General features: G+C 37.7%; 2 protein-coding genes across 2 annotated transcripts in view; both read left to right on the forward strand.

The window, feature by feature from the left end:
• Positions 1-6091: 6091 nt before the first annotated feature.
• LOC117973512 (YEATS domain-containing protein 4) lies at positions 6092-10713 on the forward strand. Its single transcript, XM_058985613.1, has 7 exons — positions 6092-6356; positions 6764-6883; positions 7694-7760; positions 7969-8063; positions 9013-9102; positions 9193-9280; positions 9841-10713. The coding sequence occupies exons 1-7, from the start codon at positions 6306-6308 to the stop codon at positions 10008-10010; spliced, it is 681 nt and encodes a 226-aa protein (XP_058841596.1). The 5' UTR covers positions 6092-6305; the 3' UTR covers positions 10011-10713.
• Positions 10714-15195: 4482 nt separating this feature from the next.
• The window catches only part of LOC131697386 (fibroblast growth factor receptor substrate 2-like), a 29050-nt gene continuing 19073 nt past the window's right edge, over positions 15196-25172 (forward strand). Inside the window, exon 1 of the mRNA XM_058985600.1 lies at positions 15196-15661. The gene's annotated coding sequence lies outside the window, so the exon portion shown is untranslated. The remainder of the gene's footprint in view (positions 15662-25172) is intronic.

Genomic DNA, 25172 nt, shown 5'->3' on the forward strand with positions numbered 1-25172 from the left:
AAACAAGCAATACATTTTAAACAAGCTGCCTGCAACACAGCATAGTGAAATGATTATACACAGAGACTTGACTGAAATGCTAGTTTATGCTACAAATGTCTTTCATAAATGACAGGCCATGTATTTAAAAGTCAGCAGTTCGATATTTGTGTTAAGTGTTAAGCTGCACTGGATAAGTGAATTAGGAGCTTATGACCTGCAGATAAACTTGCCTAAAGTGTTTTGTTTTGGTGGTTTTAATAATGTATATAATAACTTAATTCCCACAAATCCTAGAATTTAATGGTGGGATTTTTTTTTTCTTTTTTACATTTTGAAATTGTACACAAAACCTATTTGAAGTTTCAAACGTTCCCTTTCTGCAGGCCATGTTATATAGTAATGTAATACAAACTGAAGATTGAATGGTTGTTCAGCTTGTCATTTTTTTATATATATAACAAGCACATATACAATATATTTAAGGATAATGAAGCCCCATTTTTTTTTTTTTTTTAAATGCTCAAAGTACAAATAAGTTTTATTTTTTTGTTGCCTGGTAAATACTGTTTTGTACTGTAATTGTTTTTATATACAAGGTCTAGCAAATGCTACGTCTTGAGCATTGCAATACAGGACTGTTCACGATGGTTTCATAAGCGCAAACATAGCAACAGCTTGGATAGTTGTACAGAGTGCTACTTTTTCATCTGCAATCCTAATGCTGTGTTTTTCTTGTGTTTTTAAATACAGAAGACTAGCATAATTACTGTAAAGGGAATGTAAATGTATACAGGGATGTTGGAAAAGAAATGACTAGTTTTGTTCCATGGTCCTAAAGTGGTTTTGTGGTTGAAAATGCAAACAGTAATGGAAGAATATTTGCATCTTTGAACACTGTACACAAGTACTGCCCTCTAGTGGCTGTGGAACAAATCCATGTTAACCCCTTGTCAAGTGTCGGCTGCATTCGGCATTCCCTTTTAAAAGACCCATGGTTTCTTTGATAGCCCTGCACAGGCACACAAATGTCAGGTAATGTGAGAGTAGCCCATTGTCTTAAGTAAACAGACACCCTAACTTTACATCTAAATGACTGTTACTTATGTCTTAGTCTGTATATTTGAATCGGGTTTCAACAACAACAAAAACTGGAAATATACTGTGTTGCTATTGCATGTTAACAAACTGTAAAATGTGAAATCAGACTGGGTGTGATCACTGAGGCAGTGTTAAAGTTTTATTAACACCCAAAAGCAATTGGCAACGCTTGCTGCTGCATATTGGTAATTATATTCAGGGATTTTTTATTTATTTATTTTGTATTTAATGTGCAAACTAGACTCTTCATGTTGGTATTGGCACTGGAAAGCATTCAGCTGTAACACGAATGGTTTTTAAAGGTGCACTGCCCGACTTGTTGAAGTGTATCTCTTGTGAAATGTGTATGCTCACTGATCTGCCATGTTTTAATACTATATGATCTGCAAAATCAAATTGTTCTCAAAAAAAAAAAAAAAGCTGCTTAACGTTAATTTTATATACCAGAATTCCATTCTGCATTAAAATAGGTCTGAGGTATTGATTTGCAGCAGTGTATTGTCCTGCTGTAATAAATATGCATAACAATTTGTCAGTACAGTATCTGCTTACTATATAATGGGTTAATCAAACCGCCACAATACCAGTGAATAGGCAATGTGGGGGGTTGGGTGAAAAAATAGAAGTTCTCTTTTGCTGGTGTTTTTGTGGTCTAGATACTCTGAACATTCTTTGCATGAAACATTTTGAAAGTGTATGCCAAATATTTTGAAGTTTTATATTACATGTTAGTTTTATTTTATGTATTTATTTAACTGGTTTTAAATCTGAGTGAAAGTCCAGGTAAGTTTAAGGGCCAGTGTGATGAAACTGAAACTTTCAAATTTGTATTCCATAATTTATCTTCCTACTTCTGAACAGCTCTGAAGATTGATTACATCAGTGTATAATTTGAATATAACCCTTACCCGCTAAACTAGATACAGTAAGTAGGTAATATCACCTTACTTTATATAATAAAAAAGCCATTTCAAACCTGAAATGGTTGTAATTAGGTTATTTAGGGCAAGTTGTATAGAAAGGAGAAATGGATTTTGTCCTAGGCTAACTTTCTATAATTTAGCCAGTCCACATAGAAGTTTTTAAAGATCAAAGCTACCATACAGTGGACCGTTTCTAACATTGGGTATGAAAGTTGTTCTACATTTTGGGGTGTTTTTTTTTGTTTTTGTTTTTTTGGGTGTGTGCAAGTAAGGTCTCCAAATTTGGTTTATGGGACCACAAATGTGTTTTTTTTTTATATAGAGAGGAGAGAAAGTGGTCTGTTTTAATTATCTAAACTGCAGTTGATGTCCATGGGATTTAATGGCTACCTTATTAACTAGACAAGATACAAAAATTTGAATAACAAGTTATGCAGTATCAGCCAGTAGCGGTTTAAATAGATTACATTGTTGTCCTGCATTTCCTGTTTTATACAGTGTGCATAAATGTGTGTTTTTATTTTCTTTGCATAGGGAGCTTTTGGCAGACCCACATTTGTTATAAAAAGTTTGAAAACCACTAGTGTAAGCTACAAGGCCAGCCTGGTAAGGGCCATTGAAAGGTCTGGCTAGCCACAGTAGATGACCTGACAGTTTACTGTAATAGTGAGAGAGAAAACACTGGATTGGTTTATCCTTGGCATACAACAGTCCTGTTTTTACAATACTTAAATCAAACGTCAGGTCGTGTGAAAGGACGAATACTGGTCGACACTGAAACAGGTAAGGTGGGGTGGGGTGGGGTGGGGGCTGTACAAAGTAGTATGTTTAAAGGGATCTGTTTGTTCAATTTTTAAAGTTTTCCAGATTTTCAATTATAGAATTTGGGGCATCCCTTTAAATCATTAAATTCACAAAGCTGTTTAAAAAAAACATGTTGAGTGATCTGATCTTTTGCAATTGCTTATTGCAATTTGGACTTTGCATTTGAAATTACAATTGTATTAAAGATCTAAATGATCCATTTGTGGATTTGTTATCAATTACTTTGCTATGTGGATATCCAATTCCTTAATTAGAGAAGAAATGTTACAGTGAAATGCCTTTTTTTTTTTTGTCGGCCTTTAATTGTGAATATTGGATTGTATTTATTTAACCAAAAGTACATGCGCCTTCAGCATTTTCTAGTACAAGAATCAATAAGCTACGAACATTGCAGGATATTCCACTGGAATTTGCTACATTTTAAATGCACAACGTACATTATTTCCTACAAGCCTAGAATTAACCCTTGTGTTTGTTTTGGAGTATTTAATCTCTTTAACCCCTCACCTCCATGATCCAATGCTGAAATAAAATATTGAATCCACATTTGTGTCATTTTTTGTATTGTGTTAAAAGGGTGATTTTACATGTGTGGTTGTGTTTTTTTTTTTTTTAATTTCTAAAATAGAAAATATTAAGGCATTTCTTTTTAAAACCTGCTGTCACATTGAGTAGTTACATGTATCAGTATACAGAGGTTCTACCTCCTGCCTTACCGGTTATAGCTGCAATTTAAGTAGGTGAATTAAAATGTATTTTCAACGTTTTAGAGGATTATTTTCTGCCATTCCTGTGAATGTATTAACGGAAACAGGTTCGGTTGAGTGCGGTTAGTACTATTGATCATATGGGCTAGGTTACTATCCCTGACGAATTAAACAAAACTACAGCGAATTACAGCTTTAAATATATTGCAATTGTGTAGTTTTTATACCTGTTTATGGGCTGAGTTTGAATGAACCAATATATATTTTTTGAAACTAAAAAGCATAAGGCATCTTGTCAATGCTTTTTTTAAAAATGTTTTATATCTCTAGCTCTATCTAGCATGCGCCACAGCCAAAGTGGAATGGCTACACCGCTTGGGTACATGACTGTCTCTTATTCCCCACCCGCGGGATGAAAATGGTATATTGTTGCTACTAGTACCATGGTCCACACTACAGATTTATCCTCATGCTGTATTTGGAAAACCATTTACCCAATTATCATGAAACATCGGTTCACAATACATCCCTCGGCACGTTGCTTGAGAGAAACATGCACGTCTCGTGTTTAAGGATTCTGTGACCGTGCATTGCACGTGTCTGCTCTACATGCTGTGACTTGGTTGTGTTTTCTGGTGGTCTTCTGCAAGTGTTGCCATCCCCTGAACACCCATAGAACAAGGCAAATTATAGGGTATAATGACTTTTATTCTATAGTATTCGTAATCTATATTTCATTCATATTTGAAACCAGAACTGAAGTGCCGCTCCTGAACTCTTAATCGAAGTATCTCAACATAGTCTTGCAAAAAAAAAGCTCACAATAGGGCACAAGAAATAACAAAGAAAATTACATTTGAAGCTACGTACCCTTTAAATATATATATATATATATATATATATATATATATATATATATATATATATATATATATATATAAATATAAAAAATATATATAATGTGTAATACGAAAGCAATAACACAGTACAGGGTGTTGAAATATGGTCAGATACCTGCACTCCTACGACAATCATTGCACAACCCGCAAAATACAACCTGTACCTAAAACGTAAGATCGGTTGGTTCCCGGCCTCAGTGTGCAGAACAGGATATGCGTGTAAAAAGTGCATAAAACTGTACATTTGTCATTATCACCATATAATTGTATGTACACCCCATTCATTGATGGATTTTTAATTAAAGTTGCAAATTATATCATTTAAAATTAACCAACGCTCTTGTTTTACTTTTATTGATTAGAAAGGTATTTTTTTTTTTAAATAATTTAGGTCACGGCTACCATTTCATCTATACAATGTTATAAATTCACACAATCAGCTGTGTGTTACTGTTTGCACACCACTGCGTGTGTTTTTATATTTGGAGTGTGCTAAATAGAAGGCCTAATTACATTCTATAAAAAGTTAAAACGACCCAATAAATCTGTAAATTGGAAAAAACAACGACAAAAAGCGCTGCTAGGCTACTATGCAAAAAAAAAAAAGGTAGGGTAGGATACATTTAACTAACACACTGAAAATTAGAAAATGCTGCCAATTTTTTGTCGTTAAGCTTTACTATGTAATTTTAATAACAATAGTGAAGAAAATCTAAAAATTATGAATTTATTTATGAAATATTGGTGAAAACGTTACTTCGTATACCATTAAGTTAAACGGTGAGCGACAGATGTCGTAGCCAGTAGAGGCCGCTAGAGGGTGCAAAATAGCAACACAACTCACACACTTAAAAACGCAAAATCTCTCATCCTTGACCTTTATTATATTATTTTAAAGAAAAAAATGCGGGAAAAAATAATTAAGTTATCTACAAACAAATATAGCTATATAACACATACAACTACGTATCTTGTTGCGCTCGCGCAGTTTATTTTTTGTTATTTATCCAAAAACCGAAAAACTTCAACCGAAGTAATTGAACTAAACCCCATGTTACTCCTTCATTCACCTTACCTTATTACAATTACTAACACCATTTATTTGTCCATGCGCAACTTCAATCCGCGCCACATCATATGCGATTTACACCTATAACCCCTAAACGTAATCCCTAAATCTAACCTCTACCCCTAAACCTACCCCCAAACCTAACCCATAAAACTAACTCTGTCACTATCAAACTGTTACATTCATTTCAACACCATTTGTTTTGCACCCTCTAGCGGCCTCTAGTGGCTACTACATCCGTCGCTCACCGCCCAGAACTGAATGGTATTCGCAGTAATGTTTTCATCTGTATTTTATAAATAAATTCATAATTTCTGTATTCTCCTCGTGTAATTGTTCTTAAATACCTATTAAAGCTTAACGACAAAAGGAAATTGAAACATTTTCTATTTTTGAGTGTTTGAGTTAAGTGTACAGTTACCAAAAAATATGTGTACACTTTTATTTTATAACTATTTACAGACTACAACCGCTGAAAAAAATGCAATGCTCGACTTTTTAACACAACGCATTCGATAACAATGCGTTTAAAACAATCCCATGCAAAACGGAACTAGATACTGGCCGTGTCAGCGGAACGTTGTCTTGTTGCACAATGCACTCCGGAGGTATCCGAACAGGGCACCGAGGCGCCTGCCGCAGATTGAATGGATGTGGATTTGGTTCTAGCTGGAGGCGCAAAGTGTTCTTTTTGGGGGGGTTACATGGAATAAGTTTTGTGAATTGTGGATCTAAATCAAAAGAGCTGAAATAAGTGACAAAGCGAGGGTCCTTTACAAACGAGCGTCTCTTTTACAATACTATGTTCAAGAAGATGGCTGAATTTGGACCTGATTCTGGAGGGAGAGTAAAGGTGCCGTGTCAGTTTGTTTTGTTTTTGTGTTTTGACCGCAGTACAGGGTGTTATTTAAACTCTATTAACAACGTTGTAATGTGTGTCGGTGCCAGTCGTTTCTTTACTTGGTTCAACTTGCAGTAGCATTAGTGGTACACCGTCTTTGTACTGCTCCTACCTACACTGCTGTTATTGTACTGTTGGACCGACTAGGATAACAAAACAGTGTTCCTTGGCGCTTGGATAGATTGAAATGCCACGTTTAATGCACTGCAATTCTGAACGAGTTGTAATGTACTAATACAGCCGATGTCAGTAACACACTACTAGTGCCATTTTAGTTTATTTTCAGTAGCTTAACGTTAACAGTAACGGAGACGTATTATTAATTACGTGTCTTTAACATTTGAATGTGTTTGTTTCAGGGAGTTACAATCGTGAAACCGATAGTGTACGGAAACGTTGCTCGATATTTTGGAAAGAAAAGAGAAGAAGATGGACACACGCACCAGTGGACGGTGTACGTGAAGCCCTATAGGAATGAGGTAGGCATATACACTAGGAAACAAGGCTGGGCAGTACCATTGGATAAGGAGGCAAGACTCGCTGTGCGTTGGTGGTGTAGAGGGCTGATGCAATAGACCTCACTTGTATGGCAAGGGTACTTCAGCCAGGATTAAGGTGCATTGCAGGGTCCAGTGCCCACCTGCATTCACAGTGTCTGACTGTGATATTGCCAATAACCAGGGATGGAAATATGACTCCCATTGCAGAGCAGTTTGATATATTCCTGTTTTTACTGGGAGTTTAATAAGACTCGCATGAGCTTGTTACCATTACACCTTGGATAATCAGGCTCATTTTAAAACCTGAAGGGTGGGGGTGGGGGTGGGGGTGGGGGTCTATGCAATAAGGGTCTTATTTCCAGCCCAACCAATAAGGCTAGAATCACATGTTGTCCTTGCAGTATAAAAACAGCATATGTTTTTCAGTATTTGTTACGTTTTATATACTAAATATTTGGAAAGGTAAGTGATAATACCGTTGTGAGTCCTTCAAGGGCTACACATTAGGAAAGCTCTCGGTATGTAAGCCTTCATTTAATTTCCAGCAGCACTTCCTAGTCAGTCATTATGAGAAGCAGCTGGTTTAACAGTAAGGGAGGCGTTAAAGTGAAGAGAAGAGTGTGCAAATATAATGGACTGCGTGAAAGTAAGGAATTCATACAACATCTTCAAACTAAAAGTGATTCATTAATCTAATACTGCAATGTTTATTTCACCAGGAGTTGTTTTGTGTTTACCCTAAACGACCCCTAATTAATTACAAAATCACAACATTTCTTGTAATTACAGGATATGTCTGCATATGTAAAGAAAATTCAGTTCAAATTGCATGAAAGTTATGGAAACCCATTAAGAGGTAAGGTTCAAAGCAGTATCTTTATTTTTTTAATATCTCTATGGGGGGGACTTCTATGTAAATGTCAGTCCGCCTCCCCCACTGTTTCAGCTTGTTTTAGTTATTTTCTTAATATTTGACACACGTCTGTATTCCATGTTTTTCTCAATTAAGTTTTTTCAATTCAGAGTTGTTTTAATGTGCTGGATCAACCCAATTCTTTTTCCAGTTGTCACAAAGCCACCCTACGAAATTACAGAAACTGGTTGGGGTGAATTTGAAATTATCATCAAGATATTCTTCATCGATCCCAACGAGAGACCTGTGAGTATGAGTGCTTTGATCTTGTAGTTTCCTTTTACTTCAATCCCAGCAGGATGATCTGTCTTGAAAGAACCACCCAGGACACACTTGACTGACATGGTTTGCAAAACCTATTTGAAAGATGTTACAAAGAGGTTGCAATGACATACAGCGTTGAAATGAATGCACAGTGTAGTCCTGAGTGCACCGTGTCGACCAGCAGCTCTGCAAACCTCTCTGTTTGGGACCCTTGCTGGCAAACGGATTCTCTGCGGCTCGTGGGAGTTTGTCACTGCCCAGTATTGAGTATCGATGCTAGTGTTCCCAAGACAAAGTGTGTCTTCTCTTCCAATTAACACCTCATTGTCAAATACATTGTCATTTATAAAAATGCAACATGGGGAGTTGAAATAAACAAACAAAATCTGCAGGAGAATTTAAAAAAAATATAATAATAATAATTGTCATGCCTTTTTCAGTCCTGCACCACATTGTACTGCTAGTTTTAGTTTTTATACGCAAACTTTATTAAAAAAAAAAAAAAAGTACTTTGTTTAACGTGTCACTTTTTACACATTTGTAGTTTGTTTAAAAATATTTATTATAAGAATGGTTACAGTAACCCAGGAGTAGTGTGCCTGAAAGTAAAATGTTTGCTGTAACGTGTGTTTCTTTCCAAACTGCACGTTTGAGACCTCTAGGACTGACGGGTTGGAGTTTTGTAATTATCTTGTTGGTAAATGCAGTGTTCGGATAATAACCATTTTTCACCACAAGGTGGTATCAAGCACAAAAAATGTTCCATACATTTTAACCATGATCAATAGCTAAGAACAGTGAGCATGTGTTTAAAAATAAATTGGTATAATCAGAACGTATTGGGAGGTAGTTTTGGTAAAAGTGAACGTTCTGTAGTGTGTAGGATAATTCTGCAGACATCTACTAAAACTGATCTACACCTTTTCCACAGGTCACCCTCTATCACTTGTTGAAGCTTTTCCAGTCAGACTCCAGCGCCATGCCAAAAAAGACAGTGGTCTCTGAGTTCTACGATGAAATGGTAAGACCGACGGCTCTTTCCCTGCTTAATTCCTATGAGCTTCTGCTTGTAGATTCAGTTCTGAATTCAATGTATTTGTTCCACTTTCAGATTTTTCAGGACCCCACAGCAATGATGCAGCAGTTGCTGACAACATCAAGGCAGTTAACGCTGGGAGCCTACAAACACGAAACTGAATGTAAGCTGAATAGAAACTGAGACATCCAAGACGGTAGTGTCAGTATCAGGCAAAGTCATGATAGATTTGGTCTTTTACTTCTGAAGACCTGGACTCGGATCCAGCCCTGAACACAAGTGAAATAAGTCTGGTGATCGAGCCCATAGTGTGTATTGGTGCACATCGCAGAACCCTGGAGTGAATGGAAGGGGGTGTTCAGGTTAGCACTGTGATGGGGCCGTCATACAAGTTTTCCCATAGTAAAAGAATAGCACAGTGAACGCATGGTAAAGTATAGGTAAGCACTGTAAAGCCCACAAAGGTATGGTAAAAAAAAACACAGCAACTATGGTAAACTGGTAAATGCTTACTATAACCATGGGAAAAGCATGGGGGGGGAGGCAGGGCTTCAAAATGACCATGCAAATTTACCCTGGAAGACTTTTATAAGGGTGGCTGCCCCTCTGTCCTAAAAAAAAAACAATGCTATACTTCACAAATAGAATTTGTGTGAACCTGAATAGGATTATGGGTCTCCGTGCGTCTTGGATAAATGCAGATTTGGGCATTATATATTTCAGTTGCAGAGCTGGAAATGAGGACGAGAGAAAAACTGGAATCGGCCAAAAAGAAGAGCAGCTTTGAGATAACAGAGCTGAAGGAGAGGTTGAAAGCCAGCCGTGAGAACATCAACTATCTGAAGAGCGAGATCAGAAAGCTGGAGGAAGAAGACCAGGTCAGGGACGCCTGAATGGACATCCAGCAACACCAAGGCAGTTCTGAACACTGGGCCTTTTTATATAACAAGCCCTGCTTCCTTGTGCTGCCTGTGCTTGTTGTAGTTTCTAGTGCTGCATTAGATGTATTCAGTGAATCCAAAGCTCAAGTCTGACAGTGTGTGTTTGTGTGGATAAAGACCCACACAATCAGGACAGAGACACTCCTTGGATTGTCTTCATCTGAGATGATAATGTGCAGGAATTGTACAATTCCTGGACTGATGAATCGGCCAGATTAACAGCAGCTGTCCTGCAGGGCTTGGGGAATACTGAATTATGATTCATCTTAATGCAGCACTAGTACAGTAGTTTTTTTTTCTTTTCATTTTAATGTACCTTGTTTGGTGTGTATGTACTGCTATGGGGAGGTTCTGTAGTAATTTCCAGCACAGACACTGAAGAGTTCCTGTGTCTACTTGTGGAATGCACAGTGGTTTACCAGCCTCTGCACTGGCTTTCGGAACAGAAACGGCACATAAATATCCAACAAACAAGGTCTGTGTAACACAGGGTTGGCTACTGAGAGGCTGTTGTTCGAATCAGCTGCTTGCAGACACCATGTCTAAGTAGTTAGATGGATACATTTTTTGTACTACAAAGGAACACCTTGCTGGTATATGTACCATACATGTGAATATGGCTTCTTTTACAAAAATAAAAAAAAAAATTGCTGGATATTGCTTCAAAACTTGTTTTTTGTTTGTTGAATAAAAAAAAGTTTTGATTCCTTACACCATACAAAACAGGAAACTCCCTTTTCTTGTTCAAATTATTATTATTATTGTTGTTATTATTTTTAAATAGCTTCATCCCTAGATGTGGTAACAGGTATAATGAGTAAGGCTGGTTTTATAGGTGAACACAATTTAAAAATCAAATGCTGCTCTTTGATAATCAACCCAGGAAGATCTGCGTTCTGTTCGGCATGATGCTTTTCATTAACCATGACATGCAGGTAAGTGTGTGATATTCACCAGACCAGAAGATACCTCTGACCAGAAGAGGGTGCCCAAATACAATAGCGAACATTGCATTCACAGTCTTAGTTTAACACTTGATCATATAAAAATATCAACTCTAATAAATAAAGCAACCATGGAGTTGTGCTTGGCATCACTGCTGTGTAATACAGCCATGTGCAAATGATTGGCACCCGAGCTGAATTCTGTACAGTGTGCTTACCTTAAAACTACTGTAAATCTGTGAGCACTTCGAACTGCTGCTGGAGTAAAACATGGACAGGAACAGTATAGTGCTTTGGCCATTACCTTTGAAAGCTGTAGTCGTTTTATATTGCACTTTATTGAGATTCCAGAAATGGTGTTCCAGATTCACTGTGTTGCCGTTGTTGATCATGCTGGAGCCTGGTAATGGTTTTGATAGACAATCCTCGATGCACAGTTACCCAGGCATTACGTGGCGTCGCAATAGTATTTTTATTTTGTTGTTGTTTTTTTAAATTTAGTCGTTGCCAATCAGTTTTTTTTATTATTTTCTCCCCAATTTGAAATGCCCTATTATTTTTTAGGTTCAGCTCACCGCTACCACCCCTGCGCTGACTCGGGAGGGGGCGAAGATGAACACACGCTGTCCTCCGAAGCGTGTGCCTTCAGCCGCCCGCTTCACTCTGCAGACTCACCGTGCAGCCGCCTCAGAGCTACAGCGTCGGAGGACAACGCAGCTCTGGGCAGCTTACAGGCAAGCTCGCAGGCGCCCGGCCAGACTACAGGGGTGGCTGGTGCGCGGTGAGCCGAGGACACCCTGGCCGACCTAACCCTCCCTCCCCCCGGACGACGCTCGGCCAATTCAGCGCCGCCCCCTCGGAGCTCCCGTCCACGGTCGGCTGTAGAATAGACTGCAATTGTATTTTTAAGGATCATCTATTCCTGGACCCAGACTAGGAAAGCATGAACTCATACATAATGTCTAACAGCGGAATCTTTAGTCGGGAGGACCCTGTTAGTGGAATCTGAACGGTACCCTTCTCTCAGCAGCTCGATACAGTGTAGTGTTTGTTCTGTGAGGGAAGCGTCACTTTCACTGAGGCGAGATTACTTACTGTGATATCATGAGGGAGCAGCTATGAGTAATGACTATCTAATGCCATTGCAATGTGCTGACCTGTGTGATGTGCTGCGGTTTTGTTTTTCCTACCTGTACGAGCAAAATTTTCAAAACATAGCGTGCACAGCAAGGGTCTCTCCTGTGTCAATGAATCAAAGAATGCAGTGTACCGCCGTCAAAAAACGGTATACTGGGACTATACTAACCGTTTATGAGAGTTTAAATAAACAACTCAGAAGGGTATAGCAGATCGGGCATACTTGTATGTACCCATAATTTATACATTTGTACGGCTAGTTAAGAAAAGAAACAAGTGCACATTTTTAATTGTTGCACTATATATATATATATATATATATATATATATATATATATATATATATATATTTATATTTAACCTTATTACAAAAACCTTAACATATCATTGCTTTCAGATCTATTCTGGTCCTTTTGTTGAGCTGAGAACCCTTTTTTTTTTTTAACCGTTTCATGCATGAAATATTGAAAATAGCTGAAATAAAAGTAGTAGTAGTTTTGGACACAAATAAACAAATTAATATATTTTTAATTGATTTTTGTTTCCATTTTTTCCATTGCTTTATATGGGGTAACAATTGCAACAATTGCGTCATCATGATTTTGCGTCTTCTATATGTCCTCACAGTAAACTGAACAGAATATTTACGAAGGAGAGACCATTCCACTGATCTGAGCTCCTCCACTTCCAAGTAGCTGATTGATCTCAGAACTTTGTTCTAATTGACTCCCAAAAACAAAAAGGACACACTCAAAACATGCCACTTCCTAACCAAACATGCAAAACTCGGGTTTACATTCTATAGGCCCTTAAGGTGAAAACCTCGAGAAAAATGTGATCTGTCTGTCACTAATGAAGATGTACATTCTGGATTTCATCCACCTCGCATGACTCGGGTCTTTTACGAACGTGTTTTATTTTAAACAGGTTTTTATTTTCCTTTTGACAACGGATAATTTATTTTTGCCTGTTTTTTTCAGTTTTAAAATCTTAAATTAAAAGAATAAATCTCCCTTGCCCATATGTTGTAATATTTAAGCCTGCCATGTCCCATATTTTCATGGCAAAACACTACAGAGGGAATAGAAAGAAAAGCCTTATTGCACAGCAGAGTAGCCACGGCGTACGAGTGACAGCTCAGGTGTGCCTTATTGAAGTCATAGTAAAACCAGGGATGAATCAAACTGCTACGCAATGGGAGTCTTATTTCCAGCACTGCGCAGCCTAGCTGGGCACAGTGTTTCTTATCTAGTAGAACAGCGCAATATACAATTGGAATGCAAATGTATCAGAAATCACATTGACTGTGTGGCAAGCGGAGTTCCATCTCTATAGTAAAATCACGGAAAGTATGCGCAGTATTGGTCTGGGATATATTTTCTAAGAAACTGCACTCGTTCCAAAAGCTGCCTGATACGGCAGGGCTAGTGGATTAGCAGTTAAGCAGGCTTTGTATTATTATTTTTTTTATTATTATTTGCCAGGTGATGGACCTGAATGAAAAGAACTTGTTTAAAAAATACTGTTTAGGGTTTTATTACAGTGAATTGCAGCCAGGTTTATTTTTGTCTGATTGCTTGATAACCGTCTGGATTTGGGGAAAAGTTATCAAAACTTTTACTTATTAGCAACACTGGTATCTCTGCCGTGCCCTAGACACTATCTGAAATAAACTTTGTGTGACTCTTATTAAAGTATCGATCTCTACTGTAGATGGGTCTACAAATGGTAACTAGCATTGCAAGCTTATCACATTGGTCTGTCTCACAATAGCATTTTAAAAGGAACGCCTCTGCAGGGTCCTGTTGCACTTTGATGTGCTAATGATTTAAGATGCAATGGCCACTCTTCCTTCTGTTATTTTCTTCTGACAAAATAAAAACAAAAATAAATAGAAAAATGACGTTAAACTTTTACTTGTACTAAATCCAATGCAATTGTGAATCTGACTTCCTGGAGGATACAGATACTGTGTTTAAATGTACTCGTGACTGTATGGAATGAAGTTGGCTCGAGCATTAGGGATCAATTATTAAAGGCTGGCATTTAATTTGCTGCAGCTTTTTTTTTTTTTTTTAAAGAGACGGAAATTGATAAAGCACACATCATTGCACTATCATCAACAATGTTTGAGTTAAATATTCAGACAGACCGTTCATGTATTTAAAAGGATAAACGTGTATCTGTGTTGCCACGCATGAATAAATTAATAATAATAATAATAATAATAATAATAATAATAATAATAACCTTAAGCAATGTCACAACCTGTTATTTTTTTTTATATTTTTTGCCATTTAGCACCTTTTGCATGACTTTACTTGGAAAACAAAAAAGGGTTGACGTGTTAATTTGTTATAATGTGTTTTTAAATGTTTGTTTGTTCAGGTTCTGCTTGTGAACAATTCACTATAATGCGTGCCTTGCTGCCCCAGGGAAACGAACCCTGTACAGGGTTAGAATACCAAACATGTGCTAACTGAGTCCACAATAACACACATCAGCATGCGCTCAGAAACAGCACTTATAAAATGGTGTATGTGCAGTAGTACTCATTTTTAAAAGGTTATACTTATGGCGTATGTGTTTCACGTGAAATGTAATGAGTAAAAAGAAGAAAAAATTGTCCCCTTTGTCATTTTGTTTGCTTCCCAGGCAATAAAAAGGCTTTAAGATGTCATAAATGATTTATAACCTCACCCTGCTGTATGTAATTGTAGGCGCATGCATGTGTGACATAGGCGAAATAAGCTGGGGCAACTAACCAAATAGAAGACTACAGTAAACGAAGACGAATTTATTATATTTGAAAACGCACCTTTTGGGAACTGCCTCAAGATTTATGACTGATTTTAATAACATAAAGTAATTGTATCAAAACAACAACAAGCAATGTTCAAATCACATAACTTTTTTGACAGGTCTAACTTTAAAACAAATAACCTTCCAGCATTACATTGCTCTGCGCTTCATTCTTCGATATAAAAACAACACTGCATAATTAACATTTGTATTGTACTTTACTTTCAAAGGAATGCGTTACTAGCGTACCCCCCCCCCCCCCTCGATTTGAAGGAACGCCGCGACCCGGATGCAGTCGTGGGCTGGGTGTTGTTAGTCTGAACGAGGCCCGGTGCTGTCTGCGCTGATCCGCTGTGCAGGCGAGCCGTTTACAACACGGCTGGGCGCCCCGACACCAACTCCGCTGCGTACCCCCCACCCCCCCAAGCTGTTTACAGAGATTTATCTGGATTTTACACCACCCTACACGGGCAGAGAAGCATAGGAGAGACCAGCGAGCGCCCCAAAAAAGCTCCTGTTATTATTATTTTTTCATACAGCGAGACAGAGTCAGTGTTTCGTAGCTGTTTTTTTGGCGCTCAGACAGAGTTGGATTTGTCTGGTGCGGTGGAGGAGGAGAAGGGATTTAATCACTGATTTAGTAAACGCAGAGGAACTGGGCCGTCCTTCTTCTAAGGAATTCCGCGATTCTTTCTCCGGGTTTGTGCCACTTCTTTCTCGGTAAGTTTACAGTACCTTTTTTATTTTTATTTTGGTAGTGAATTCCTCCACATCGCGTTTTTATGCGCTGGCCGATGAGATAATGGCTGAGATTTGTAGATTATGTTGTTTTAAACACACAGACAGGACCGTGACAGATTTACTGTGCGGTTCCCAAACCAGTGTTTATTACTGACGGTGAAATGCGCTCACTTTTTTTGGTTATTTTCTTCTTTTAACCTTTAGAAACCTTTCTGCGACATTTTCGTAATGTGTTTACGCAGAGTTAAGAAAACCACTGCACAATTACATCTTCCGACTCATTTGAAAGTTTTTGTTTACTTGGATATATATATATATATATATATATATATATATATATATATATATAACCTTATTTGTTTAAGGTATTTTTGAGTAATTATTTTGTTAGCATTTTGGTATCTTTTTATTTTTACTAATTCGTTCTGGATTTGACAATTGTTCATTCAAACTAATGCGGTTTGTGTTAGGCCAATTCTAATACAGCAGGACAAATATTTATAAATACGAACTTAAATAAATGACATGTCAGTGAAGGCGTTTGGGTTTTAAAGAGGTGTTGTGTTTCTAAGCGAATGTAAAGCATGGACACTGTGAAACAGCCCCTGATGGAGTACTTCGGCTGTTGTCAGACCCCCTGGGATGGGGACCACTGAATTGGTTATTCTTTGAAATTACATACTGCCATTAACATGTGTGTTTAATGGCGGGGCTCGTTAAACTAAATTGGAATTCTCTTTTTTTTTTATCTAATTACTTTATCTCAAGAAGTGTATGTGGCTGGGAAGCGGGGGTTGCCTGCTTTTACCCTTAATGTCGTACTTTTTTTTTTTTTTTAAAGTTGAACATCACTTTTGAACTCAGTGTTTTAAGTTTTTGAAGACAAATTGTATTGTTTGGACGGGCTGAATTAATCTTTACATTTCCCCAGCGTGGGGTTTTTCTTCTAAAAATCTTTACACTAAAAATAGCAATCCAGTTTATAAACTGGATGTGTGGGTCATAAAGTGTTTTAACACAATAATAATAATAATAATAATAATAATAATAATAATAATAATATAATAATAATACTACAATATAATATCTTTAAGCATATGCGACTCCATGATTGTGAAACATATGACGCAAACAATATAATTTATTTCAGCGACCCGTATACCAAAGCAGTTAATTTTGCAGTATTGACGTCAAATTAAAGTTATCTGCCCGCAGGGTAACATAATGAGTGACCTCACACAATGCTCGTGGCCTGAGCTCTGAGAATTCCTTGCATTTTAAATCAATCTCGCTTCTAAAGTTGGTATGCAAATTTGCTGATTTTTAAAGGAGATGGATTGCAATAAGTCACACCACAAGTGTCATCAGAAGTTGCAAAGCAAGTTGTTTTTCTCCTTAAAGGGTTAATATAGCGTTTATTTATTTATGCATTGCTATTTAATGGCTTTTGATTGGGGAATTTAGTTTCTATCCACTTTGACACCCACGTTTAGACCAGTCATGGAAACATTCAAGTCCCACAGTTATGTGGTTGACTTGACCAGTCTAAGAGAAATGGGTAAAAGTTAAATTTACATGGACAGACACAGACAGGGAAACGCATAATTCCATCCCACCAGTTCATAATTGGTACCTCTGTAAATGGCTCGAGTCCTGTCAGTCCAAACACTGAAAACTGCTTCACTGAAGTCTTGGATTTCTTTTTTCTTTCAGTATATGTTTATGTTGGGATTCCGGACACCATTTCTCAAACCAGTGTAGTTATGATACATATTCTTAACTTTCTTAAAAAAACCCCCAAAAAATACATTTAGTCTGAAAAGTTTGTCTGTCCCACGCACATGCTGGTGTGCTTTAAAAAGCACTAAGGGGGGTGTTGCACTTTGTTGTGTGGTTCTTCACAGGCAGGACAAATTACTTACTACACCAGCATTTGTGCCTTCATTTAGGGCAGGGGTGTCAGACTCCAGACCTCGAGGGCCACAGGTTTTCATTCCAACTTAAGCTCTCAATTAACATAATTGACCTAATTATTTGTTCAATTTGACATATTTAATATTTTTCAAGGTCTTTTACAGTTGCTAGTTTTAAAAATGCACTTGATTCAAGGTACACTACCTGTGAAACATTGAGGCCTGAAGAGAAGTGTTAAATGTGTCCAGTTAATCAAATAATTAGACCAATTAATTAATTGAGAGCTGGGGTGGAATGAAAGCCAGAAGACACTGCAGCCCTCCATGAAGTTTGACCCCCCCCTGTTTTAAGGGCTGTAGTAAAAAGCAGAGATGCAATTCACAATCAGAAAGTGATTCCTAGGATCTGTAAGCTAGTAGTCGTAGTCGGCTTGTTGTTCCACAAACCAATGCAATAAAAGAGGTCTTTAAATTCTGAAAATCTCTTGATAAAGTGTAAGTGACCTGATTGCTATCCAGTGCCCATAGGCTTATTAAAAACCTTATTTCATACAAATTGGTGGGATGTTTACAGTAATGCATATATGTTTTTATACATTATCCAGATTAATGGCAGACACTGACGTTATATTTTGACGTCATAAATGTCCCTCGTTTTTAGTTTAATACGGTCGTCTGACTGATGTAGTGTTCCCATCAGTCCAAAAAGGGTTCAATCACAACACAAAGTATATCCTCTATATATGTATGTCTCCAGAGGTTTGAAAAGCCAAACCTCGTAATCAGGGGACCCAATCTCAGGAAATCTTTTTTTTTTTTTTATCTTTGAGACAGTCATTTCTAATTATTAGTATAAATACAGTAAGGGTGTCACTGTAAACACATTTTGGAAAGGTTTACCATTGCACAATTAGACACGGTTCTGCTCTGCCTCCGCTGACTTTGATCAGTAAAATGTTAATTATTGGTGGTGTTTCAAATGCCATTAACAAAGCTGTTATCTTGAACCTAACCCTTATTCAGTTTCACTCTGGAAAGTTGCTTCACTCACTTTTTTGAACAGTAATTGTTTTAAATGTATACCACATCAACACATACAAATAACATCCTTTCTTTTGATATTGTGTGGCATTTTAGTTGTATAAAATATTAGAATTTTTTTTTTTCTCGGCATTCTTTTCTGCATTTAATTAAACAAAAAAAAATTGACATCACCACACAATTGTTTTCAGATTTGAAATAAAATATAATTTTAGCATTTCTTATAATCTTTATATGTGTTTTGTTGTCAGGTTAGATCATTGTAATCTAATATATGTTTGTGGTATGGTGCAAAATAGCTCAGGGACATAAATAAGACTCCCATTGCATAGCAGTTTGATCCATTCCTGGTTTTACTATGAGTTTAATAAGACACACCTGAGCTTGTGACCTAATGTACACTGGGGATAATCAAGCACGTATTAAAACCTGGAATGGGTGAAACCAGGGTGTGTTTTTTGTTTTTTTTAATTTGTATGACTCAGGATTCATGCATGACGTTTTAGATTTCAAAGCTTTGTAAGCTTATAAATATCCTCTGCTCTACTGGTACTGTACTCTACAAACATCTGTTGGCACTAAAAATCTCATTTCTTTGTATCTCAATGTTCTGCAATGTAACATACTTGACATTCATTTATAATTGAAATACATTGTAACATTTAAAGTAAGAGAAACCAAAAATTGTGTTGGATATAATTATTATTTTTTATCTTGAAGATAAGAATTTGAAAAGCATGTGTTAAACTAAGTACAAAGGAGATTGTTTCAGTGTGTGTGTTTTGAACAGATTTGTCTTTTAGATGGCAAGTCTCTTTTATCAGTACAGTAATGTATTGACATGTTGTGTGTGTGTTTTTTTTAATAAATTTCTTTAGCTTTCTATCTTGTTCTCAGGCATCATGTAAAGGGTTACTTGTCGCACAAAAAAATAGCCATACATTGAACACGCATCGTAAGAGTGCATTCAAGCGAATACAAATTCAGATCTTCCATCACTGGAGTGTTGGAATGCCAGTCGGTCAAAATTTGGCTGTAAACCAGGAGCTGGAAAGAATGTAAGCTTTTATGTATTGAGAGATATTATGCCTTCCTAGCAAGGAAAGGATAAGCGAGATACTGTATAGGCTGTGTATACAGATAGTCTTGTATTGTTGGTGTAGGCTGAGTGCATTACATACTGTAGCAAGTCAAGTATTGTTGGGCTGGAAATTCTTTTTTTCCATAACCTTTTGCACCTGGCGGAGAAGATATTTTTTTAAAAAAAGGAAATAAGCTTTAGGAAATAAATACTACCTAGAATCTGATTTTTGTATGATTCTGTACAGGACCCATTGTTCTGTATTAGTTCAGCACCACACCTCTATTGCTGCATAGAGTTCTTTCTTTTTTAGACTGTGAAATGAACCCTTAGTAAAATTCTCTGTTGGCTGTGTTTTCTTTACTTTCACGTTTAAAAGTTTCAGAGGCAGCAGCTGAAGAAGGCGATACTGACCGCCCACAGAAAACCAAACAGATTGTCAAGGCATGATAAACATGCTAATGCGAGTGCTGAATCATTTGTGACTCATTCGTATTTTGATGACTCTCTTTGTAAACACACTCCCCTCGCTTGCTCCAGGCAAAAGGTTGCCATACTTTTCAGATAGCAGCAAAGATCCATTGGGTTACCATGCAGGATTGCTCACTGATCTGAGACCTGGAGCTGCTTTGAAGTGTGGCATTGATTCAGAAACTGGCTTACTGGCAGAGGCTCTCTGTTGAAATGTAAAGCCCCATTAAATAACATGACTGTGGCACATGCTTTTCTGAGTTAGCTTATCATTTCAATAGTAGACCCAAACAAGGGTCTAAACCTGTTTCTTCAGGCGTTTTGTGTATATTGTAGTGAACTACACAGAGTACATTGTGTGTTGCCTAATGCTGTAAGCAAAACCTGGATTATCCAAAATGAAATATTGGAACAAAATGCGTTTCACCAGAAGAGTGTGGAGAATTCTGTTTTTCTTTTTGCTGAGATCTACGGTTTAGTTCATGGAGAACAGTGTCTGAGAAAGAAATCCCCACCCAATGCAAACACAGATTGCTGATTCCATGTAAAGGGATGGAAGGGGAATTTTGTTGCACGTTCTGTTCAAGATGGGTAGATGCTCACCAGTCTTGGGTTAAACCATTTGTATGCACTGTTTGTCACGCTTCTGTATGTGGTGAGACTATATGATGACAACGCAGTGTTTTTACAAGGACAGTAAAGATTCCAAGAACAGATTCTGGTGGTGATGGTGCTACTTGTACTGTAGTTTTCTGCCTCCTTTTTAAAATTGCTAACAGAAAGAGAATGAAATGAGATGCTGGTCATGAAAACCAGGATGATTAATTGAGGAGCAGGCTGGTATTTTAAAGAGCATTTACCATTTGACCCAGCTGACTGTATTTTATAAACAGTTCTTGTATGCATTTTCCTGTTCAGTGGCATTTCAAGTAGTGACTGGGTAAGATCACTGCTAAACCAAAATAACTGTTCTTCAAAGACACACGGCAGATTTAGAGAGTCAAATTGCATGTGTTGTAAAACACTAGTATTTGGGAAGATTTGATACATCATGAATACACTGTAAGCTGTAGAATATTTCTTGGATGGTTTTATTAACTGTATTTTGTGAAAGCTAGTCATATCATTCAGGATGCGAATCCCAGTATTGTCGACTAGTGTACGGCTTAGAAATGGTGATTGCTTTAACTTTGATCTCGAACATAAACATTAAGTGGAATGTGTGTAATCATTATGGGAAGCCCCCCACCTCCACCATTCCAGCTGTATTCTCAGGTTTTCAAGCCAGTCAGTTCTGTGCTGTCAGGCTGTGTTCTCACTTGAGAGGCTGGGTAGAGGTGTTCACGCCAGTCAGTTCTGTGCTGTCAGGCTGTGTTCTCACTTGAGAGGCTGGGTAGAGGTGTTCACGCCAGTCAATTCTGTGCTGTCAGGCTGTGTTCTCACTTGAGAGGCTGGGTAGAGGTGTTCACGCCAGTCAGTTCTGTGCTGTCAGGCTGTGTTCTCACTTGAGAGGCTTGTCTCATTAAGCCGCGTGCTCTGTGGTATTGAAGTAGGCGTGTGATTGCAGGTGGGGTGGGGATTGCTGTACTCGCATTCCTCTTTGCCACCTAATTTGAAGGATCCCTTGCAAATCGTGCATTTCTGTATTTGAATTGTAGTCTTTAAAACGAGTGTTAGGAATGAGTCGCATCTATTAGTGCAGGCAATGGGCGACTCCAGGTATTATTAATAATAATAATAATAATAATAATAATAATATGAACCGAAAAGGCTTGTGCATGTCCTTGTGAAAATGATCCACCCTGTTGCTTTTCATGTACTGTATGGAAGCCCTCTTTGGGATCGGTACTGCCCATATTGGAGTTGGGTATTGCACCCTCATTGGCCCATGGTGGTAATTTTAGTGCCTTCATGTATTTCACAGTGGACAAAGCACTAATAAGTGTAGATTTTAAAACTAATATGTACTGGATACACTTGTGACACAGGCAGGAGCTAACTATCACTTTTATTCAAGTTTTGATGACTGCTTGTACTGTATGTAGGTCAGTTGTGTATTTCTGGGTGTGATTTAGTACTAAATGAATTAATACATTGAGATTTGAAACCTTACACAAGGTAGTGCTAATCGTGAGATGTGTTTACTTTGAACTTTGCAGTTATGCAACTTTGTAATTTTATAAAAATATAAATAAAAAAAATATTATTCACCTATCACAGTGTTTTTGAGTTTTCTGTGTCTGTCTTCTGCATTCTGAAACCTTCATCCCAGGTGCTCAAGTCTTGTGCTCTTGTAGCCCGAGGACAGAGAAGCAGCACATTAGAGGAGCTAATGATGGGGGTGCATTCTTGAGTAACAGGTTTAATCTTTCATCTTCACCTGCAGAAGCTGTTTATTACTCTGACTTGCCATTCCTTCTTAATCCATTAAATACTGACTGAAATGTGCAAGCGACTGTGCTCCTGGTGGTTGGTTGTGTTTTTAATCCTGAAGGTTTGCTCAGAGATCTAGAATGGGCCACACCCATTGGCTAATAACGCCAGTCTTGTTAAGAGTACATATTGTCATCTGTTTATAACATAAATCAAATGTAGGCCATGATATTTTCTTACTGTATGAGTGGAGCTTCAGGCACCAGGTGGATTAAAGCTTGCACTGTCTTGATAAGATCCAGGCTGCTATTTCCTTCTTTGTGTGTCTGTGGAATATCAGGCAGAGAAGGCCAAGTGTTTCGGAAGCCAACGTATTGTGTGGTGTTTTTTTTTTTTAAAGTTTACAATATCAGGTCATTTTATTTTATTTATTTATTATTCCATATAAACTATGTTGGTGCAGTAACTTGCAGCTATGCTTATCTAGGCATTCCTCAGCTACACCATTTTTATTTTGTTCCTCAAAAAAAAAGATAAAATCAGTGTAGGAATACATTAGCAACATGATGATACGGTTTTACTGCAGGTAGGTTTAGTAGCACCATGATGATATGGTTTTACTGCAGGTAGGTTTAGTACATGATGATATGGTTTTACTGCAGGTAGATTTAATAGCACCATGATGATACGGTTTTACTGCAGGTAGGTTTAGTAGCACCATGATGATATGGTTTTACTGCAGGTAGATTTAGTACATGATGATACGGTTTTACTGCAGGTAGGTTTAGTAGCACCATGATGATATGGTTTTACTGCAGGTAGGTTTAGTACATGATGATATGGTTTTACTGCAGGTAGGTTTAGTAGCACCATGATGATATGGTTTTACTGCAGGTAGATTTAATAGCACCATGATGATACGGTTTTACTGCAGGTAGGTTTAGTAGCAACATGATGGTACGGTTTTACTGCAGGTAGGTTTAGTAGCACCATGATGATACGGTTTTACTGCAGGTAGGTTTAGTAACCCACTGTCCAACGTTGGGAATGGTCGGTTTTGTTTGGTTTATTTTATTAATTTGTATTTATGCATCTATTTTAGATAGTTCATTGTCTTGGAAAAATCTCTCGACACTATCGGCATATCTTGGATCCCAAGACCAGTTAACTCGTTGCTATGGAAGATGTATCTTAAACTGTGAAGTGTTCACAGTCTTGCCTTGCAGCCTGATTTGTGTTTCTTCAGATCGAGAGAGGAAGCTCTCTCGTAGCATGTGTTATCTAGCATGTCTACTGAGCTGTACTAAGAAGACGGAGCTTGTAAAGCAGTATAACTCATCAGTTTCCGTATTGTGCCATGTAAAGCACCTGCTTCATCCCCTGCTCTGTGAGCTGAGCATTCCTTCTCTTCATTATCCTGCAGGATACTCGGCTCCTGTGACCTCACACCAAGGAGACCAAGCTTCTACATATCCTGACTACGCATTTTGTTTTTGTATGTTTTTTTCTTGAAATGGCTTTCAGCTCATATTTATAATCCTTGCTTTTAATCTGGATTTATTCTTGATTTTTACAATGTAAAGGTCTATAGTCTAGGAAAGGGCTGTTTTAGATGTAAAGATTTGCTAATGTACAGGGTGATTAGAAAGTAAGTTTACCACATCAGTGATATGGTTCGTTGATGTGGTAAACTTACTTTCTAATCACCCTGTGTGTGAGTGTGTATAGATGTGTGTGTGTATATATAACTGTGCGTGTGTATATATGTATATACACACACACACACACATACACACACACACACACAGTTTAGTACTGTTAAATTACACTGAAGGGTGTACACTGCCGTCTGAATTGAACGGCTTGTGTGAAGTAGTCCATCTCCTGATATTCAAATAACAGTAAACCTAAATGTATTTATATATATTAAAAAAAAAGCTAAAGTATTTATTTCTCAGTACGAATCTCCACATGATTAGTTCAACTGTCTGAAATTCCTTTTTAAGCAGTTGAGTTTAGATGGAGCACATGACACACACTGTGCTTGCTGCGGATCAAGCGGTGTGCATCGGAAGGCAAGCATGTCAGCTCTTACATAATGGCGAGAGTTGAGCGATTTGCTTTTCATATAAACAGTATAGATCATACTTCCATCCTGGAACAAAATAAATCTGGATGCATGTGTGAGATTTGTCATAACATTGCAGTATGTTTTGAGTCAGAGTTTCCAAAATGCTTTTTATTTTTGTTCTCTCCCTCACCCTCGAATGCTGCTGTCTGTATCCCAGGCTGCACCGAGGTTGGGCCTCTGTCCAGTTTGTATGAAAATGGTGTGGGAGTTAAAGTAAACTCTTTACCCTGTTTGAAGTAAAACAAAAGTTGAGACGCTAGCTGAGGCTGCTTTCAAAAGACCAGCTGGCCATAATAGGAGTGCTGGGTTGCCAAGGTGACGGGGGCTGTTTGAAGAAGAATGCAGCCAAGAGGGCAAGTTGTTGGTGTGTGAGCCGAGGGAAGGAATCCGGTGTGATCATGCAGCAGCCCTCCTAATCACACGCTGAGAAAGAGGGCTGTGTGGGCGTCACTCTGAAAATACAAGCCTGTGTGCCGCAGC

This window comes from Acipenser ruthenus, chromosome 14, assembly GCF_902713425.1.
Source record: "Acipenser ruthenus chromosome 14, fAciRut3.2 maternal haplotype, whole genome shotgun sequence".
NCBI lineage: Eukaryota > Metazoa > Chordata > Actinopteri > Acipenseriformes > Acipenseridae > Acipenser > Acipenser ruthenus.